Source organism: Myotis lucifugus, unplaced genomic scaffold (assembly GCF_000147115.1).
Source record: "Myotis lucifugus unplaced genomic scaffold, Myoluc2.0 scaffold_80, whole genome shotgun sequence".
Classification (NCBI taxonomy): Eukaryota; Metazoa; Chordata; class Mammalia; order Chiroptera; family Vespertilionidae; genus Myotis; species Myotis lucifugus.
In genome coordinates this window covers 3,945,275-3,964,616 of record NW_005871128.1, presented here as the reverse complement: position 1 = coordinate 3,964,616, position 19,342 = coordinate 3,945,275, and the positions used below count along the sequence as shown (strand labels likewise).

The window sequence follows — 19,342 nt, the reverse complement described above, 5'->3', positions numbered from 1 at the left end:
ATTACCTACAGTAGCATCTGGACCAAAAATATATATTAATATAATTGTATTGAAATATAACAATAAATACACTAAGCAGATGTACATAGCTACAAATAGCTTCTGATCACTTCAGATCAGAGTTTTGTTGCCTTATGATTTCAAACACCCAACTAAAGAAAACAATTTTGGTTTAGAGCTTTTGGTCTTGGCATCCAAATATAAGTAATAGTAGACTTGTATTATATAAAATTCAGTTAGATTTGAGTTATAGATGATGTGTGAAAGAAGCAAGAGAGATGTTTGAAGGGCTAGGCCAGGAACACTTGGCCAATACTCAAGGTAGTAAGTGTTTAATAGTAATAGCTACAATGCAGAGTAGTTATATGCAGATACCTACATTATCAAATGAAGTGAATAGTTTTATCCTCATGTTACAAATAAAGAAACTAGGACTCAAAATGTTTACCTGGCCCAGGACTTTATAGCTTACTAGGTAAAAGGTAAAAGCTTTGAACTGATTCTTGTCCAGTGCCAAAAACTGGACTCTTTGTACTAATACCATATTGCTTCCCAAACACTTTATTTGTTTTAACACTTCAGCTTATTAGGCAACTCTTAAGTTCAAAGGCTGTTAAATCGCGTTGTTTACCCATATCTTCAGAAAAAAATCACTTCTACTGTCGTGGTAAACAACCTGCTTCCCTATTTATAATGGTCTGGCCCTCTAGCAACTTCAGCACGAAATTATAGCTAATTTGCCTACAGATGTCAGGTGGTCATAGTAATCTGGCCACTCAGTGTATATATCACTAATCAACTTTGTGAAACTACACATAATACATCCAGCTTTCTTCCACATACCGGCCTTTATGAAGATTATGTCCCTCAATCATTACCCACTCAGAGTTTGAGAGTGCATTCTTGGCTATAATGCTTCACCTTCCTGTGCCTTGACTTTTCAGTCCCTCCCAAGAAAGAGGCAGGAGATGTTTTTCCTACTCCTCATAGCATGTGCCTTGCTTTAGCTATATAGAACACTGCCACCTCTAAGCCTATACGTGGAGAAGACTATGTGTGTTCCCACTCGCCCTCTTTCCAGAGAAGAGCTTCCCCAGGTAGCTGCTGGCAAACTCTTAGTCTGGGCTCCAGAATGAACACATCAGAGGGGCCAGGCGCAGCTCCAGCCATAGCTTAGAACAGAAACCCCAACAAGCCCAGCCTAGATCAGGGAACCTCCAGCCAAACCAAAACACATGACCTAAACAATTATTGTTATACGATCTAATATTTTGTGATTGTTTGTACCAGTAACAAACCAGTAACCAGGATGAAGGCCCAGATAGACATGATTTTCCTCAACTTTTCTTGACGTATTGTGACCCCTATTTCACCATATACTAGTACCCTGATTGCTCTCTTCTACAACCATTTCAGTTGTCCAAGTGTCCATCTTAAGTTGTGGCACAGTGACCTTGAGGAACATTATATCAGCAGAGAGCTGACTGGTGCACAGAAATAACATGGTTATATTTTGTGCTTCTTGCTTTAAAGCCCTTCAAATCATCTGACCATGTGGTTTTCTCTAAGTGGCTATGTAACATTATTGAGTTTTATTGGATTTGTTTTCAACTAAAAACCTAGGTTCTTTCTAAATGAACTGCTGTCAAGCCAGTTCTAACACCATCCTGCATCTTTGCAATTGATTTTTTTTAACCTAAACGCAGAAATGTACATTTATCTCTATGACAGTTCACCATTTTGTTTAGACCTTCTGTTGTTAATTTGGAGCTATGATTTGGAATACTAATTTATTTTTATTGACTTCATAGAGAAAGGGAGATGTAGAGAGATATAGAAGCATCACTGATGAGAGAGAATCACTGATCAGCTGCCTCCCGCACGCTCCCTACTGGGGTTCAAGCCTGCACCCCAGGCATGTGCCTTGACCAGGAATCAAACTGTGATCTCCTGGTTCATAGGTCGGTGCTCAACCACTGAGGAACACCGGCTGGGATAGAATACTAGTTTTTAAAACCAGAACATTAGTTATAATTCCTAACATATCTTGTATTTATCAAGTACTTTTCAAAAAAAATTTTTAAAACAGAGAGTAAACTTCAGTAGCAACATTTAAATTGACATTGGCCACTAATTAAAATTCTCTAAGAACAGCTGAAAACATAGAGACAAATAAGCATGGCTGTACTGTCAGGCAGCTTACACATCATTCACAAAGAAATCATGTATTTTAAAACGACTTATTTATTCAAAAAGCATTCGTTCAATGTCACTCTTCTGGACCTATGTATTCAAAACAAGTATCAAATGGCCCAGACATTGGTTTATTCACAAGTAGTGTAGTGTGTTTGTTTTACAAAGTACGGTCTTGGATTTCTGCATTAGAAACAAGGCAAATAAAATTGCATATTTCTGGGCCCCTGCTGGTGTCAGCTAACTCAGAAGCTACAGACTAGGGCTCAGGAATCCCCATTTTTGGCCCAGTGTCCTTATGATGCTTATGCACACTAGATATTGAGAACCACGGTGCTAGAGGAAAAGACAGACTAAAAAATGTACTGGTAGAATGAGATCTGTTCTACATGAAGATGTGAGCAAGATATTACAGAAGGCAGGGGGGCAGGAATGTCCTCTTGCCTGGGAGGTTGGGTAAAGTGTTAAGAAGCTGACCATTGAGCTGGATCCCAGGAAGATGATGAATGCTTTTCAAAGTGAAGAAGTGTCTGGAGTTCCATCTAGATAGAAGGATAACTATGGTCAGAGGTATGAGGTTATGAAAGGATGTGTGACCACAGGAGGGACAACACTGAGCCAGGATGGGGGACACAGTAATAGGGAGAGATAGAGGAGAGACTGGATAGGTTTTTAGAGCATAGAAAAGGGACTTATGTGTCGTATGAAGGAGTTATAACTCACAGTCTGAGGATTTGAGAAGAAGGCGACAATAAGATGCATAAATAGCCTAGCTGGCATGGCTCAGTGGTTGAGTGTTGACCTATGAACCAGGAGGTCATGGTTTGATTCCCGGTCAGGGCACATGTCCGGGTGGTGGGCTCAATCCACAGTGTTGGGTGTTCAGGAGGCAGTGGAACAATGATTCTCTCTCATCATTGATGTTTCTATCACTCCCTTACTCTCAGAAATTAATAAAAAATATATTTTAAAAAATACATAAGTACAATTCAGTTCAAAGCATGCCACAATGGCAGTGCATGGCAGAGCCTCACCTGACTTAAGGTATTTGCTGAAAGTTTCTGGATGAATGTGGCCTGTTTCTTCACATAAAGAAAAAAACTTGTGAAACACAGTAATTATTTTTAATTGGTATCATCTTTCCCCAAACTCTATTTGATTTATTTAAACTTCCAAAATCTGGTGCATGAGAAATATTTTTTAATAAGTAAGAGGTTATTCTGGAACATTATGCAACACAGGTGAGATTCCATTTGTGATTTGAGTAGAGAATATAAATCACCATTAACACATAGCCATAGTGCAATTCACACCAATGAATTCAGTCTCAAAGTCAACTAGATTAAAGTATTAAAGTAATTAGAAATTATGTTTATGTTTACAGTACTGAAATATTACTGATACTTATGAATTATGATTCAGACAAAGAAATATGGCTATACAATTAAAATTATGTCCATATCAAGCTAAGGTTCAATAGCTTCTGTGTATTTGTACCAAAGGCATGTAACAGTTCATTTAACACCTGTACCAGTGAGACTAATTAATCAGCCAGTTGAAGGTCATATTTATAGAAAAAAAATGCTATGTTTAAATGATAATTCCACATAATAAAACAGAAGATTAATGCTTTTGTTATGATTGCTCACCCCTCATTTATGTAATAAAGGGTCAAAGTAAGCAAAAAATACAAGCTGAATTAGAAAAAAATGATTAAAAAGTGTCTATAAAAAGAGACCAGACCATTTGCTGAAATGGATGTGCAGTGTTGAATTAAAAAAACAAAAGCTTATCTAAATGTATTTCTCATTTGGAGCGTTAGGCCGATTTCTCAAAACATCCATTTTCTGTAAAGGAGATCATTGCAAAGCTGATCATAATTCTATCCTTGATGCCTTATATAGATCATCTATCTTGATCTTTAATCTATGAGCAGAACAAATATGTCACTTCCCTCATGAATAATCAGCCTATATTTCATCCTGTGAACATTAAATTCCATCAACTGAAACTTAAGAGGGCATGTATGGTTATGTCATGTTTCAGAATCTTTCAAGAAGATGAAATCTCTATCAGCACTGCCACCTTTATGAATATGAAAAAGAGGAGTTTGATGTCTATGCCTTCATTGATTGGACAACCACCCATTATTAATATTTATTGAGTGCCTGCTATGTACCAGGCAGTTATCATGGAGCTGTCACAGGTTATCTCATTAATACTTGAGGTAGATATCATTATTGCATATTAAAGGTGATGAAACTGGAGTTCACAGAGATTAAATGATTTGTCCAAAATGACACACTCAATAAAAATAGCAGCTCTGAATTTAAGTTCAAATACTTTTTTTGCTGTATTCTGTGTACTGTTTTTAGAAGAAATACTGATTTACCTCCAAATGGATCAGAGACTGGAGACCTTACTGTTGTTCTCCATTCAAAACTGTGGACTTTGTCTTTCTCACAATGAGTTCTGTCTCATAATGAATATTTAAGTGAGAGAGATTTATATTTTTGACTTTCTCAAATGAACTAGCCAGAAGGATTATTGCAGTGAGTTATTGTTTTATCTATCTACCTATATATACATCACCTATCTATCCATGTATCTATCTATTGATCTATGTATGCTTAATGTACTGCATATAGCTTACTAGTTCATTTTGAGTACACAAATTTATATTTGTTCAAAAATGTGGCTGCTTTATATCCATATATCACTATTGGTTGAATGAAATAAATAATTCAACAAAAAATTTCAAAATTATTTTTAAACTATGTATGCAATCATGATGGAATTTTAAAGATACATTAGAAATACAGAATCTAAAGCATTGATCTTTGCCTTTGTTAGAACTCTGTGAAAACCACTGATATTAGAGCATGAAAAAGAGCATTTGCAATTTAGTTGAGACACATACACACACAAAAAGAACATATTTTACTTAATATCATTGAATACACACAAATTATCAAAAATTTTAATTTTTAAATAAAAATATTTTAAAAGAGTGTCATTTCTTTGTGTCTATTTTGATTATTTCTGTACGAGAAATGTATAAAACTTATAAAGAAGAATTTAAGGGTTTGATATGTTTTATTTTCATACCAAGTTTTTATTTACTGGCAAAATGCATGCAATGATAGTGAATTTTCAACAAATCAAATGACCAATATTAATCTATTCATACTTCCTTGCAACACTGATATTTATTATTTAACATATCTCAATAATAGATTATTAGTAAGGAGATTATATAAATAATCAAAAGTCTCCCAACAAAGAAAAGTCCATGACCAGATGGCTTCACTGGTGAATTCCACCAAAATTTCAAAGAAAACTTAATAACAATTCTCAAACTCTTCCAAAAAATAAGAGGTAGAAATTCTTCCAAACTCATTATATAAGGCCAGTATTATCCTGATACCAAAACCAGTATCCCTATTGAACATAGGTGGAAAAAGTCCTCAACAAAACATTAGCAAATTGATTTCAACAATACATTAAAAGGTTCACACACCATGGTAAAGTGGAATTTGTTCCAGGGATACATGGATGGTTCAACATCTGCAGATCAGTCAATGTGATATAACATATTAATAAAATTAAAAATAAAAGTTAGATGATAATCTCAATAGATGAAGAAAAGCATTTGACAAAATTCAACATCCTTTTATGACAAATCTCTCAAAAAATGGGCCTAGAGGGAACATACCTCAATACAATTAAGGCAATATGTGGCAAGCCCCCAGCCAACATTATACTCAATGGAAAGAAGGTGAAAGCCTTTCCTCTAAGATCAGGAACAAGACAAGGTGGCCCACTCTGACCACTTTTATTTAACATAGTATTGGACATCCAGCCAGAGCAGTTAGGCAAGAAAAATAAATAAAGAGCATCTAAATTGGAAAGAAAGAAGTAAATCTGTCACTATTTGCAGATGAAACAATATTATATATAGAAAACCCTAAAGACTTCATCAAAAAGACTATTAGAACTAATAAAATCAGTAAAGTTTCAGGATATAAAATCAATATGCAAAAATCTGTTTTATTTTTATACACTACTAATGAACTATCAAAAAAAGAAATAAAACAATCCCATTCACAATTACATCAAAAAGAATAAAATATCTAGGAATAAACTTAATGAAGGAGGTGAATATTTGCATATTAAAAAACTACAAGACATTAATGAAAAATTGTAGAAGACACAAAGGGAAAGATAGTCCATGCTCATGGATCAGAAGAATCAATCAATATTGTTAAAATGCCCATATTACCCAAAACAATCTACAGATTCAGTGCTATCTCTATCAAATTCCAATGGTATTTTTCAAAGAAATAGGACAAATAATCTTAAATTTTGTATGGGACCACAAAGAAACACCAGCCAACGCAATCTCGAGAAAGAAGAACAGAGCTGAAGGCAATACACTCTCTGATTTCAAACAATTTTGTGTGCTTGGGATGGGCCCTTGTTCTTGATGGTAGCTGAATTTTTCTGAGAAGGAGGATAGCAGGTAAATATACCATAGAGGAGGGCTCATAACTCATCTAATCTTTCTAATCCCAATTAGTCCAAGATCATATTGATTTTAAAGAAATTATTCCACATATTTTTGTCTGGTATTATGCAGATAACATTGAAAATGATGTTTGAATACATGTGATGGACTAGATGAATAAATTGTCCATGTGATGGTGTTTGGGAATTTTTATTGAATTTATTGAGATGATATTTGTTAATAAAATTATATAGGTTTCTGGTATACAATTCTATAATATATCATCTGTATATTGCATTGTGTTTACCACCCAAAGTCAAGTTTCCTTCCATCATCATTGATCCCCCCCTTTACACTCTTCTACCTCCCCTTATCCCCCTTTTCCTTTGATAATCACCATACTGTTGGCTGTGCCTATGAGGTGTTTTTTATCTTCTTTCACATTTTTCAACCCAGCTCCTCATCCCCCCTCCCTTCTGACAGCTATCAGTTCATTCCATTCTCTACATCTATGAGTCTGTTTCTATTTTGTTTGTTTTGTTTATTGGATTCCACATATAAGTGAAATCATATATTCAAGGTATTTGTCTTTCCCTGCTTGGCTTATTTCACATAGCATAATACTCTCCAAGTCCACCCATGCTGCCATAAAGGAAACCATCAACAAAATGAAAAGACAACCCTTTGAATGGCAGAACATATTCAGCAATGATATATCTGCTAAGGGGTTGATATTAAAAATTTATAAAGAACTTATACAATTCAACACCAAAAAAAAATCTAATTTTAAAAATGTTCATGTGAATTCTGCCATCAGCTACATCAAGGTTCAAATCTGAGATTCACCACAGAAGGGCTGCTTAGCTTGGGACATGTGACAATGAGCTAAACATAGATTTCCTCCCCTGAACCTTGTCTGATACCAACTCAAAAATTGTAGGGATGATTAAATAGGATAAGTTATGTAAAGCTCCTAGCAGTGTTTGGCCTGTGTTAAGTGCTGGAAATGAAATTGATATATGTTTTCATGGTTATTACAACTATTATTGCTTCTGTGAGGGGAGAGGAAGGAGAAGAATTTTAAAGAGACAAGTAATTTAATTTCTTGTTTAAAGCCCCTTCACAATTAAAAGTTTCAATTCTAAAAATCAGGTGGTAGAAGGGGTGAAGGAATAGGAAAGAAGGTTTAAGTCAACAAGGAAATAACATTTAATTTAATAGCAAATATTTAATTCACTGCAGATGTTAAAACACTAGCAAAAAAAATTAAGCAAATTGTGTTTCTTTATTATTCATTCATTTGAGTTTGGGCCTTCAAAATATCAAACTTAATTTATATATTACTTTCAATAGCCACCAAATCTTCCAAAATGCTTTTTTGAACTACCAACTGAAGTTAACCAGAATTATCCTCTTTTTTGTTCTTGTATTTTAATTTCTGCAAAGATGTTAGGGGAGGGACATTTAGCAGTTCAAACTGCAGATCCTAAATGAAGCAGCTAATGAAATGTAATAATTATGATTTATGTTCACAAATAATTTAAGCAAATAGGCAAATTTTCTCACACGTTTTAATTTAACAAAAAAGTCCATACTCATGGATACAGAGGAAATGGAGATGTAAAAACACAAGGGAGGGAGCAATTATGAAGAGACATATTCATTCTGCAGGCATATGCTTATCCAGTCATTTATTCAATAAATATTTGTTGAGCACCTATTATCTGCTTGAAGTTCTGGCAGGTGCCGATGATATAGCAACAGAAAAGAAAGATACCACCACCAGAGGGGTTTGTTTTAAGGCAAAATATAATCATGTCTGTCCCCTTCTTCAATACTTCCTTGTCTTCAATGCCTCTTAAGAGGAAAGACTCCTCACCAGGACTGAGACAAGGTCCTTTGAGATGTAGCCCCTGTCTCCTTCTCAAGATACAAGGTTGAGCTTCTCTCATTTAAACTAATCCCCTAGCTACGCTGGAGGACTAGTTGCCATTGCCATGCCTTTTCCTGCTTCTGAACACTTCCTGTAAATCTTCACTCCATTTACCTGGGAAGTTAATTCCTCCTCCATTTCAGGTTTTCATCATTTGGTGAATGAAATAATAGCAGTAGTAGTAGTAGTAATCTACACTAATAAAAGACAAACATGCAAATTGACCATACCTTCACTATGCCTTAAGCCACACCCACCAACCAATCAGAGTGACTATATGCAAATTAACCCAACCAAGATGGCGGCCGGCAGCCACGGAGCTGGAGCAGGCAGGAGGCTTGGTTGCCCCAATGATGGAAGAAGCCAAGCTTTCTGCCTGCTCTGAGCTCCACTCACAGCAACAAAGTTTCAATTATAGAAGGTAAATAAACCCCAGATACCTGCTTTCAGCCGGCTGTGGCCACAGAGCTGGAGCAAGCAGGAGTGGGTTGCCCCTGGCAATGGAGGAAGCCAAGCCCACCCTGGCCGGCTCTGAGCTCCACTCAAAGCTACAAAGTTTCAATTATAGAAGGTAAATAAATCCCAGAATAAAAAAGAAAAAGAAAAAAAGGAGAGGCTGGGAGTTTCCATCGCCGGGGGGGCGGGGGGCTTGGCCAGCCTGAAAACGGCCCTCAGCCCCTCACCCAGACTGGCCAGGCACCCCAGTGGGGACCCCCCACCCTAAAGGGGATGTGGCCAGCCTGAAAACAGCCATCAGCCCCTCACCCAGGCTGGCCAAACCTCCATGGGGTGAGGGTCCCCACTGGGGGGGCTTGACCAGCATGCAAACAGCCATCAGCCCCTCATCCAGGCTGGCCAGGCACCCCAGTGGGAACCCCGACCATGAAGGGGCTGTGACCAGCCTGCAAACATCCATCATCCCCTAACCCAGGCTGGCCAGGCACCCTAGCGGGACCCCACCCTGATCTGGGACACCCTTCAGGGCAAACCAGCTGGCCCCCACCCGTGTACCAGGCCTCTATCCTATATAATAAAAGGGTAATATGCAAATTGACCCTAACAGCAGAAAGACTGGGAATGACTGGTCACTATGACACACACTGACCACCAGGGGGCAGATGCTCAATGCAGGAGCTGCCCCCTGGTGGTCAGTGTGCTCCCATAGGGGGAGCTCTGCTCAGCCACAAGCCAGCTGACGGCTGCCAGTACAGCAGTGGTGGTGGGAGCCTCTCCCGCCTCCTCAGCAGCCCTAAGGATGTCCGACTGCAGCTTAGGCCTGCTCCCCGCTGGCAAGTGGACATCCCCCGAGGCTGCCGGGCTGCCAGAGGGATGTCTGACTGCCAGCCTGGGCCCAATCCCCCAGGGAGCAGGCCTAAGCCAGCAGGTGGACATCCTCCAAGGGGTCCCAGACTGCAAGAGGGCATAGGCCGGGCTGAGGGACCCCCCCCGAGTGCACAAATTTTTGTGCAATGGGCCTCTAGTATAATAATAATAAAATCACTCCTTATCACTTGTTTAAAGGCTTTTCTGATCGATTGTAATTTCCCTGAGGGCTTTTTTATTCCTGCCTATTTGGTTTTTCAATGTTTTACAAAACAATGCTAGGGTTTTTGTTTTGTGGGTATTACACCATTAATTTGTACAGTCGGGAATAAAGAAAGTGAAGATTAGTTGGGGGAGGTGAGTGATGTGTGATATAGGCAGCCAGGGTCTGTGGGAAGCTAGAATTTGTTCTGGAAGGGACAGACAGAAGAAAATAATTTTGAAGAAATCATTCAAAAATAAAACTGCTCACAAATAGTTCCCATTTTTCAACATGACAATAAAGTTGATCCCATGTTGGTACACTTCACCCTTAGTGCTGGAAATAACAGGAGATGACCCTCCAGGGAAGACCCAGAAATAACAGAATTAGCAGGTAACACGACCATAATGTGATGTGGAAGAAAGCGGTGGGGCCTTGAGCTATTTGATGAAGTCTCCCATTTCTCCATCCCAGCAATGTTTGTTTAATGTTCCGAATGACATTGAGGGAGGTTTGTGGTTGGTGGTGAGAAGTGATACACGTTCCTGTGCGTTGCTGTCATTATTTTACACACTAGATTTACAGCTTTGTAAGTAGCACTTATATGGAGCTTTAAGAAATTTAACAGAAAAATGTTATTATCATATAAAGGAACTAGCAATTTTCAATTTGAGGATGGAACCTGGGCTGAAAATGTATCTTTATTTGACAGGTATTTCTGGAAATGCAGTGTAAATTCACAACATTACAAGGTTTCAGCATCCATGCTTAAGAGAACAAATTTTAAGTACACCCTCTCTCAAGTGCTAAAAATAGTTGGATTGCTAAAAGTTTTTCATATTAATACTTTAATCAAGTCCCTTTACTCATTCTTCTAAATTATTATTTTGCATTTCTTACTTTTCTTCAATGCCAAAAAATAATTAATGAATCTTTAGTTACAACTCAGCCTTATCTGGTCCTATTTTTATATACATAAATCTTTAGTGTAGTAAAGAGTCTGGGAAAGGCTGCAATGAAGGACAACATGGCACAAACCAAAGGTATGGAAACTAAGAGTATAGAAACTTTAATCTTATGAGAGCCACACAAGCTATGGTGTAATTGTAACTTTAAATTATCTCTGAAAAAAGTTTATGTTCTTCCAAGTAAACAGTTGAAATATTAAACAAAGTGTTGATTTTTTTAAACAAAATTGCATCCTCTATTATTTTCCCCACTATAGGAGTATAACTGGCTTGATTATATAACACATCAAATAGAGCAGTGTTCCTGTTTACATTACTGCCAGTATCTCTATTTGTAATAAATGGATGTCAAAATAGTTTCTGTTACAAGCTTGGTTAGTCTCACTGACTTCTGGACAAGTCTGTCTCACCACCAGCATGGTTTCTCCTGTTCACAGGAACATGAGCACCTACTAAAGTGTGAAGCACTATAGAAATATAAGTGCTACTGTGTCACAGGTAGGCTCACTAAGAACTTGCTTGCAAAAATAGTGGGATGATGGTGAAGATATTATCTGGCTTACTAGAAACCAAATTACACCCTATTTTTTTCTATTATGCTTATATCCACTTAATTAGTTGCCTTAATAAACTAGCATAGTCTAGTTAGGGCAAAATGCTCCTAAATAAATAAATAAATAAATACCTGAAAATTTTCATCTCTCATTTTTATCTAGTTTTGCATTTGACCATTAATAAATTAAACCTGATATTTTTTTCTGATTCTGTTACTCCAGTTTTTCATTATTTTTTCCAAACGTTTATTAGTGTCTACGGTCTTGATATTAAAAAGTCAAAATGTTTTGTAGAATTTTACCTGTAATAATTAGATGTTGTTTAATGTGTCAGTGCAGCTACGCTGTTATATGCTGATGATATATATCAATTCCTAGAGAAATCATGTCACTATAACTGCCAGAGTAAGTTTCAAATCACCAATAATTGTCATAATTTTATTTAACATTTCTATAATTGTAACTGTATTTCAAACCAAGAGAAGTAAAGAGCTCTCTGGGTTCCCCCTTGTTAAGTGGACTAATCCCATTCATATGGGCATTACCTTCATGATATAATTACCTTCCAAAAGCCCTACCTCTTAATACCATCACCTTGGGAGTTGAGATGTCAACATACAAATTTGGGGAGACACAAAGATTCAGCCCAATGCTCCATGCTTAACATTAGGCTTCCAAAGTCACTACAATCATTGGCATTTCCAGGCAGTTACATGAAGATTGAAAAGAAGTAGAGGACAAGGAATTTACTTTTATGCAAATCATGAAGAATTTGTACACCTCACTCTGCACATGGCCTCTTTCAAATGTAAGGAACACTAGAAAATGTAGTCTTGAGAAAGTCAGTCTCTTTTATAAATAAGAGACAAATGGATTTTAGAGGAGAACAACTAGAAGTCTTCTATGGCCCAAACTCTAATCATGCAAACATGCATGAATACCCTTCTCATTAAACAAACAACCAAACAAAAAAAGATTCCTACCTTCTATCCAACAGAAAATCCAAGCTCAGTTCAAATATCTGCAACCAGCTCAAAATATAGAATCTCTGGAAAATATGCAGACCTCTACAATGGGTCTTGATGTGGTTTTTTGAAGTGTGGTGGCCTAAATAATAAGTTATATTTCCTTCCCTCTCCCCCTTACAAAATGCCCAATGTAAAGCGGTGGAAAAGGAACAACAGAAACTTTTGGGGAAATACTGAAGGTTCTATAGGAAATAACAATTACAGAATATTGCCACGCTGAGATTAAACGACACCTAAGCAACAGCATTGAAATAAGTTTTCTGATTAATGCATCTGGCAGCCTGGGTTCTCTTTTCTGAAATTTTTTCAAGATTTACTGGCAGGTTCTTCCTCATCTTAATGGATACATGGCCTTATCCTTGGCTGTATGTGAATCGGGTAAAGAAGAGCAATGCCCTCGCTGGGGACTTCACAGTTTTCGCTGCATGCTTCCTCCGGTGCATGTTAGGGGACCTGAGGATGGTTCTAGGGCTCATAGTCTAATGGGAAGATGCGAGGGCATCTCTGGGCAACACTCATTATTTATTGCTATTAGAAAGAGAAACCATGTACTTATCTAAGCCCATTAAGCCCCACATTTCTAAACCCACTCCCATTTTAAATGATAAAATTAACACATAAATCAGGCAGAGATAACTTCCCTTAGGCACGTGCAATTCACTTTTGTTTCCTCTATAAAAGTGACTCATTTCGATTTGAGCATACACCTTTTGTAAACCTTCCTAAAAGTAGCAAGGGTTACTAACAGGATTTGTTCAGTTTTTCCCCCCATAGTGCAAAGTATACACAAGCTTATACGGCCAAGTTTTCTCTGGCAATGGCATTACAATCGCCATCAGCTTTCTATTCTACAGTACTTTTTCCTTGCATTCTTCACCCTCCAATTAAGTTAACGCCTCATGTTTGGGGATTTTAATGGCAATTCCACACTTCTACATACTGATTTCAGTATTCAACTAAATTGTTGTAACAATGAGGTTTAATATTCAGTGAGGTAGGCAGTGGTTTAGACTAAGTCTGTTCCAGAGTGACCAGTTGCAGTGCTTCTCAACCTTCCTAATGCCGCGACCCTTTAATACAGTTCCTCATGTTGTGGTGACCCCCAAGCATAAAATTATTTTCGTTGCTACTTCATAACTGTAATTTTGCTACTGTTATGAATCGTAAGGTAAATATCTGATATGCTATATGTGTTTTCCGATGGTCGCGACCCACAGGTTGAGAACCGCTGAATTAGAGACAAGTTCCTCCTATATTTCATTCCATGACTTCCTTAGTCGTTCCCTTTATTTTCACGGTAGATGTTAGATCATCACTTTGAATGCATTCTACCAACTGAGGAGGTGATGGTGCACAAGTCCAAGATGAGGAGCTTGTTCTTAAATTAGAAATGACCCCATAGTTGCCCCCATCTCTCCTGTGCATATCCCATGTCTTAGTCACAAGGGCACATCTACCTGCAAGGGTGGTTGGGGAGTGTATTTTTTGTCAATGTAAATTACTCTCCTATAGAAGAAATGGGGAGTAGTATTTGGATGAGCAAAGGTATTGATGCTAAGAGGGTTCATTATGATTATTTTCCATGATTTTGCATTACCCATTACTTCACAAATATCTTACATGTTCCACTTTCCCATTTTTAGACTTCTGAGAGTTCACATTCCCTCTTGGTGTGTATGTATAATGTATGATAGATAATAACTGTCACTACTCTTCTTCTACCCCCTCTCCTATCTTCATCAATTAAAGTTGGAATCTAGTGAGAAACAGAGTAATGCTACATGATAGCTTTGGGGGGCTACTGGCCTTCATATAACACACTTTGGGAAACATAATCAGGCTTTCTCATGGAAAAATGATTGATTGTGAGGAAGGCAGGGAGAAGCTTCTAACAATGCCCTCATTTTTCTCTTCACCCCTATAAATGAGAATGCTGCCTTTCAAAGCATAGTATTCTTAGGGCTGCCACCTCTTGATTATCCAGGGAATCAATGTAACAATTCTCAGGAATTTGCTACACATTTATAAGTGTTCTCAATTGGGTTGCATCATTCTTATTAAGATAAGCATGTAGGGGAAAATGGGGGATATCTGTAATAGTGTCAACAATAAAATAAAAAAGATAAGTGTGTGAAAGAAGAAATAAACATCCAGCCACCAGCCAATGGCCTTAGGTTTCTACAATCTGAAACCATTAGAAAGATGGGAAGAAGACCATAGTGCCATACATTTTTCCTAAATAGTTTGCATATAACTATCCTGGGCAAAGAAGGCTGGGCTAGGTAATCTTTGCATTAGCACTTGCCTCCCAGAAGATAAAAATGGCCAAACTTCTGTCTCTCTCTTCAATATATTGACTTTTCCCTTTTTGCTTCTCTTCACTTCCTATCAATAAAATCTCAAGTTTCTAATAAAATGAGACCTATGAGATTGCCTTAAGGGAAAGGACAGCCACATAATTAGAGGCTTTTCTTCCTTCCACCCTAACCCTTTGTCGTCTATCACCCACACTCAGCTCTTACCTAATTTATTTTTTGATATAAAGCCATTTCTTTGCCACACTTTTGTATACTAAAAGGAAATTAGTAATCTTAAGGTAATTTATAAATTCATAAATAAGATTTAGGCAGAAGACTTTAAATGAAAGAGCTTGAGGTTAAAATACAGTGTATCATAAATATTAATAGATCCCTAAGAAAATCAAAATATGCATTCACTATCCAAACACTAAGCTCAATTAAAATAACATCCACTTTTTGTATGTTATTTTTAAAAAGTATAACTTGGTTACATTAGGCTACTCATGTAAATGGTGGCTAATCTTCCTATGAGCAATATGATCGATTATCCCATAAATATTTATTGAGCAGCTATTATATGCCAGGCATTGTAGACCAATCATCCTGGAAACAATAAGAGCAAGTGAACTAAGGAGAGAACAAATCCTATGCCAGGGAGCTGTTATGTTCTACACATGGGAAACAGCCAAATAAGGGAATAAACAAAAGTGTGTTTGTTGGTTATATAATATGTACATTAGTGACTTGATAGATAGTAAGGTGAACAAAGCAAGGTAAGGATGGGTGAATGCTAGTTTAGATAGATTAGTGAGAGAAATCTCTTGTAAATGACATTTGAGTGGATTCTGAAAGAATAAGAAAAGAGACGGCTGCATGTTTAGGAAAAGTGTGTTCAGGTGGTGGGAATAGCTAATGAAAAGGTGCTGAGACGGTAATGTGTTTGTTATATTCAGGAAGTCGCTAGGAGGCCAACCTGCCCTATGCAGAGTGAACCAAGGGGAAGTGGGAGAGGTCTATGTGTGCAAAATAAGATTTTTACATTTTTCCTAAAGGACTAGGGAAGCTATTTATGGGCTTTTAATAGAGAACTAATATGATCTAACTTAGTTCTATGAGAATGGCTTTGGCCCTAGCTGGTTTGGCTTGGTGGATAAAGTGTCGGCCTGCGGACTGAGGGTCCCAGGTTCGATTCCCATCAAGGGCACATTCCTGGGTTGCGGCCTTGGTCCCTGGTGGGGGCCATGCAGGAGGCAGCCTATCAGTGGTTCTCTCTCATCATTGATGTTTCTCTCTCACCCTCTCACTTTCTCTCTGAAATCAATAAAAATATATGAGGGGGAAAAAAGAATTACTTTGACTGCTATGCAGAAAATTGAAACAGAGGAAGCAGGGCACAGAGACCAGTTATACTGTATTTGTTTATGTGAAAGATGGTGAAACTAACCATAGTCATAGCTGTGGAGATGTTTAGAAATGCTTAAATTGTGGACATATTTTGCAAAAAGTGAAAGAATTTGCTGATGGTTTAGACATTAGAAGTGAGAGAAAAGGAGAAGAATCCACAGCTTTCAGCAAGAATAACACTAATTAAGGTGTCATTTATAAAGATGGAAAGCCTTCGAAAAGCGCAAGTCTGAATGGGAAATAATATTTTTTTAAAAAATTATTGATCTTAGAGATAAGAGAGAGAGAGAGAGAGAGAGATATCAGTTGCCTACCAAACATGTCCTAAGAGAGAGAGAGAGAGAGAGAGAGAGACATCTATCAGTTGCCTCCCAAACATGTCCTAACAAGGAATTGAACCCACAACCTGGGCGTGTGCCCTGACCAGAATTGAACCCGTCACCTTTTGATGATGCTGAGCCACACTGGCCAGGAAAATTTTTATATTTGGATGTGTTAAGTTTGACATCCAAATGGAAATATGCAGAAGGCAACTGGATATATGAGACCAGAGTGGAGGAGAGGTGCCAAGGCTGGGCATATAATTTGGAAATCATCAGAGTAGAGATGGTTTAAAGTCATAGGAACAGATACGATTGCCTAGGGAGTATCAATAGCAAAACAATCCTAATAACTGAGCTCCAGTAGTCTTCAGGATTAAGTGGCTAGGAAATAGAGTACCAGTAGAGAAGAATGAGGAAATGGAGTGAGCTAAGGAGATCCAGGAGAGAACATCTCAGTAGCAATTGAAGTGTTTGAAGGAGCAGAAAATGATCAATTGTGTTAAATGTGCTAACACAAAATGAGGAGCAAGTCTTGACCATTGGATGTGAAAATGGCAAGATATTGGCAAAAGCTGTTTCAGTGGAGAAAAGAGCCTGACTGGAATGTCTTCAAAAGCATGTGAAAGGAGAGGCAGTGAAAAAGAGTGAATGAAGTCACATCTTTTCAAGCAGTTTTGATATAAAGAGAAAAAGATAATCACTAGAAGGAGATCTCGGGGTGAGGGAAGGTTTTTGAGGATGGGAGATATATAAAATGCTTGGAGGCTAATAGGGACAGTGCCTTAGTGGGGGAAACTTGCTGTAGGACGAACTGATGACAATTGTGGTGGGGGAAGACTTTAAGTAACTTCAGTAAGAAACGGAGGAAGAACTCCTTTTTTCTCAGTTACTGAAATGTAGACGCATCTACCAAAATGCTAAGTAAAAAGAAACAGCTTATATATTTGAGAACTGCATGAACATGCCATGGAAGGGCTAAAGAGGAGTATAAATATAATTTCAATGTTTGGAAGTGAAGATGAAATTGATGCAACTTTTTAGGATAACAGCATTAAAAGGCATACACTGTTGACCAGATTGTCACCTTATACAGCACCTTTTCTTAGAAATATACCTTTTATAACTCTCCTCTTGACAAATTTTGAAGAGTACACTTGTATTTTAGGGGAAATTTGATTTATAAATTGAAAGAAGTACTGAGGTGGCATGAGAAAATCATAGCACTCCTTGTCAATAACCTGTTATTTTTCTTCCTATTTCTTTAGAATTCTGTTTTATGCCTACAGGTTATTGGGATACTACTTGAGCACACATTTGCTTTCAAATCCCATCTGAGTTTCTGGGTTGATCCCTCCTGATTACAGTAACATTGATTGCTGTCTAAATCTGTTGCAGTGTGCCTGAATACTATGACTACGGTCATGGAGTAAGTGAGGATGCCTATGACAGCTACGGTAAGACCTTTTCTTTACTAAAACTGTGAAATCAGAACATTCATCAGTCACTGACAACTCAGAAATTACTTCTATCTTTCTCGCCCCAGTTTTTACAGAAGTCCAGACTCAGTTGATTTATGTAATTCCAGGGTGAGATTTGACATACAGAACCAGTGCCAGAAAATTGGACAGATCAATTTCGATCAATATTTCAAAAGCAATTATTCACAATCATAGATCATTTTCAACAGCAACAATAAGTATATCTGAGCAGTGTCTTATAAGTTTCACTGTGTCCATTGTCTGACTCATTGATTTGACAATAATCATGTGTCTTCCCTGCTTTCAGAAAGATCATCAGAGTAATACACAATTGAAATATTTAAAAACTTTTAAGGGCAGATATTGTAGCTTTCAAGTTATTTTCTATAGTGTGTGTTATTCTTAAAATTGCCAGGTAATGCTTGGCTCATGAGAATTAATACTCAATAAATATATTAGCCTATAAAATTAATTTTAAAAAATACATTGCTTAATTAAAATACATAACACTTAGAATTAATTGTAATTCAATTCAGTAAGATTTTACTGAGTGCCTATGAAATGTATAAATATAGTACCTCACTTTAAAGGGTAGTTACTGGTTTCTTAAAAGACGTCTACAGCCACAACAGTTGACCAACTTGAAAAACATTCATTTAAGGGTTTCCAGGCCCAGATTTTTATTAATATAATGCCAATGCCATTCCGTTCCCACTTATGGGAGACAATAAGGAGACAATACCTGTTCCTCATGTGGGGCTCCACATGATGAAGGTGTAGCCCTGCATTAGGATGGCATTTGGATGGTCCAGACATCAGGAGGAATGACACTCTACCTGGACCCACAGTCACCAAACTGACTAATTTCTCTCAGTGGAATATCACTAGGATGAGCTCAAAAATAGGAGTAGAAAGGTAAACCAATATTACAATTGCCATTCATAAGCTGATTACTTATATATTTTTTCTCATGTATTGCTTTATAATAAATTGTAATATTAAGTATTTTTTATCTCCACTTAATAATGAGGAAACTGAACCACAGAGGTTAAGTCAACTTCTGTTTTTATATTCTCATCAATGATTAGAACGCTATTAATTAATTGCTGCAACCACACACAGGGTACCT

General features: G+C 37.4%; 1 protein-coding gene across 2 annotated transcripts in view; it reads left to right on the top strand.

The window, feature by feature from the left end:
- Positions 1-19,342, top strand: part of KHDRBS2 (KH RNA binding domain containing, signal transduction associated 2) — a 513,200-nt gene that overhangs the window by 453,050 nt on the left and 40,808 nt on the right. For both annotated transcript variants that reach the window (XR_002829782.1, XM_006090724.1), the window contains exon 8: positions 18,131-18,189. Coding sequence is in view for 1 of the 2 variants with exons in the window: in XM_006090724.1 (XP_006090786.1) it covers positions 18,131-18,189 (59 nt within the window). In the remaining variant the exon portion in view is untranslated. The remainder of the gene's footprint in view (positions 1-18,130; positions 18,190-19,342) is intronic.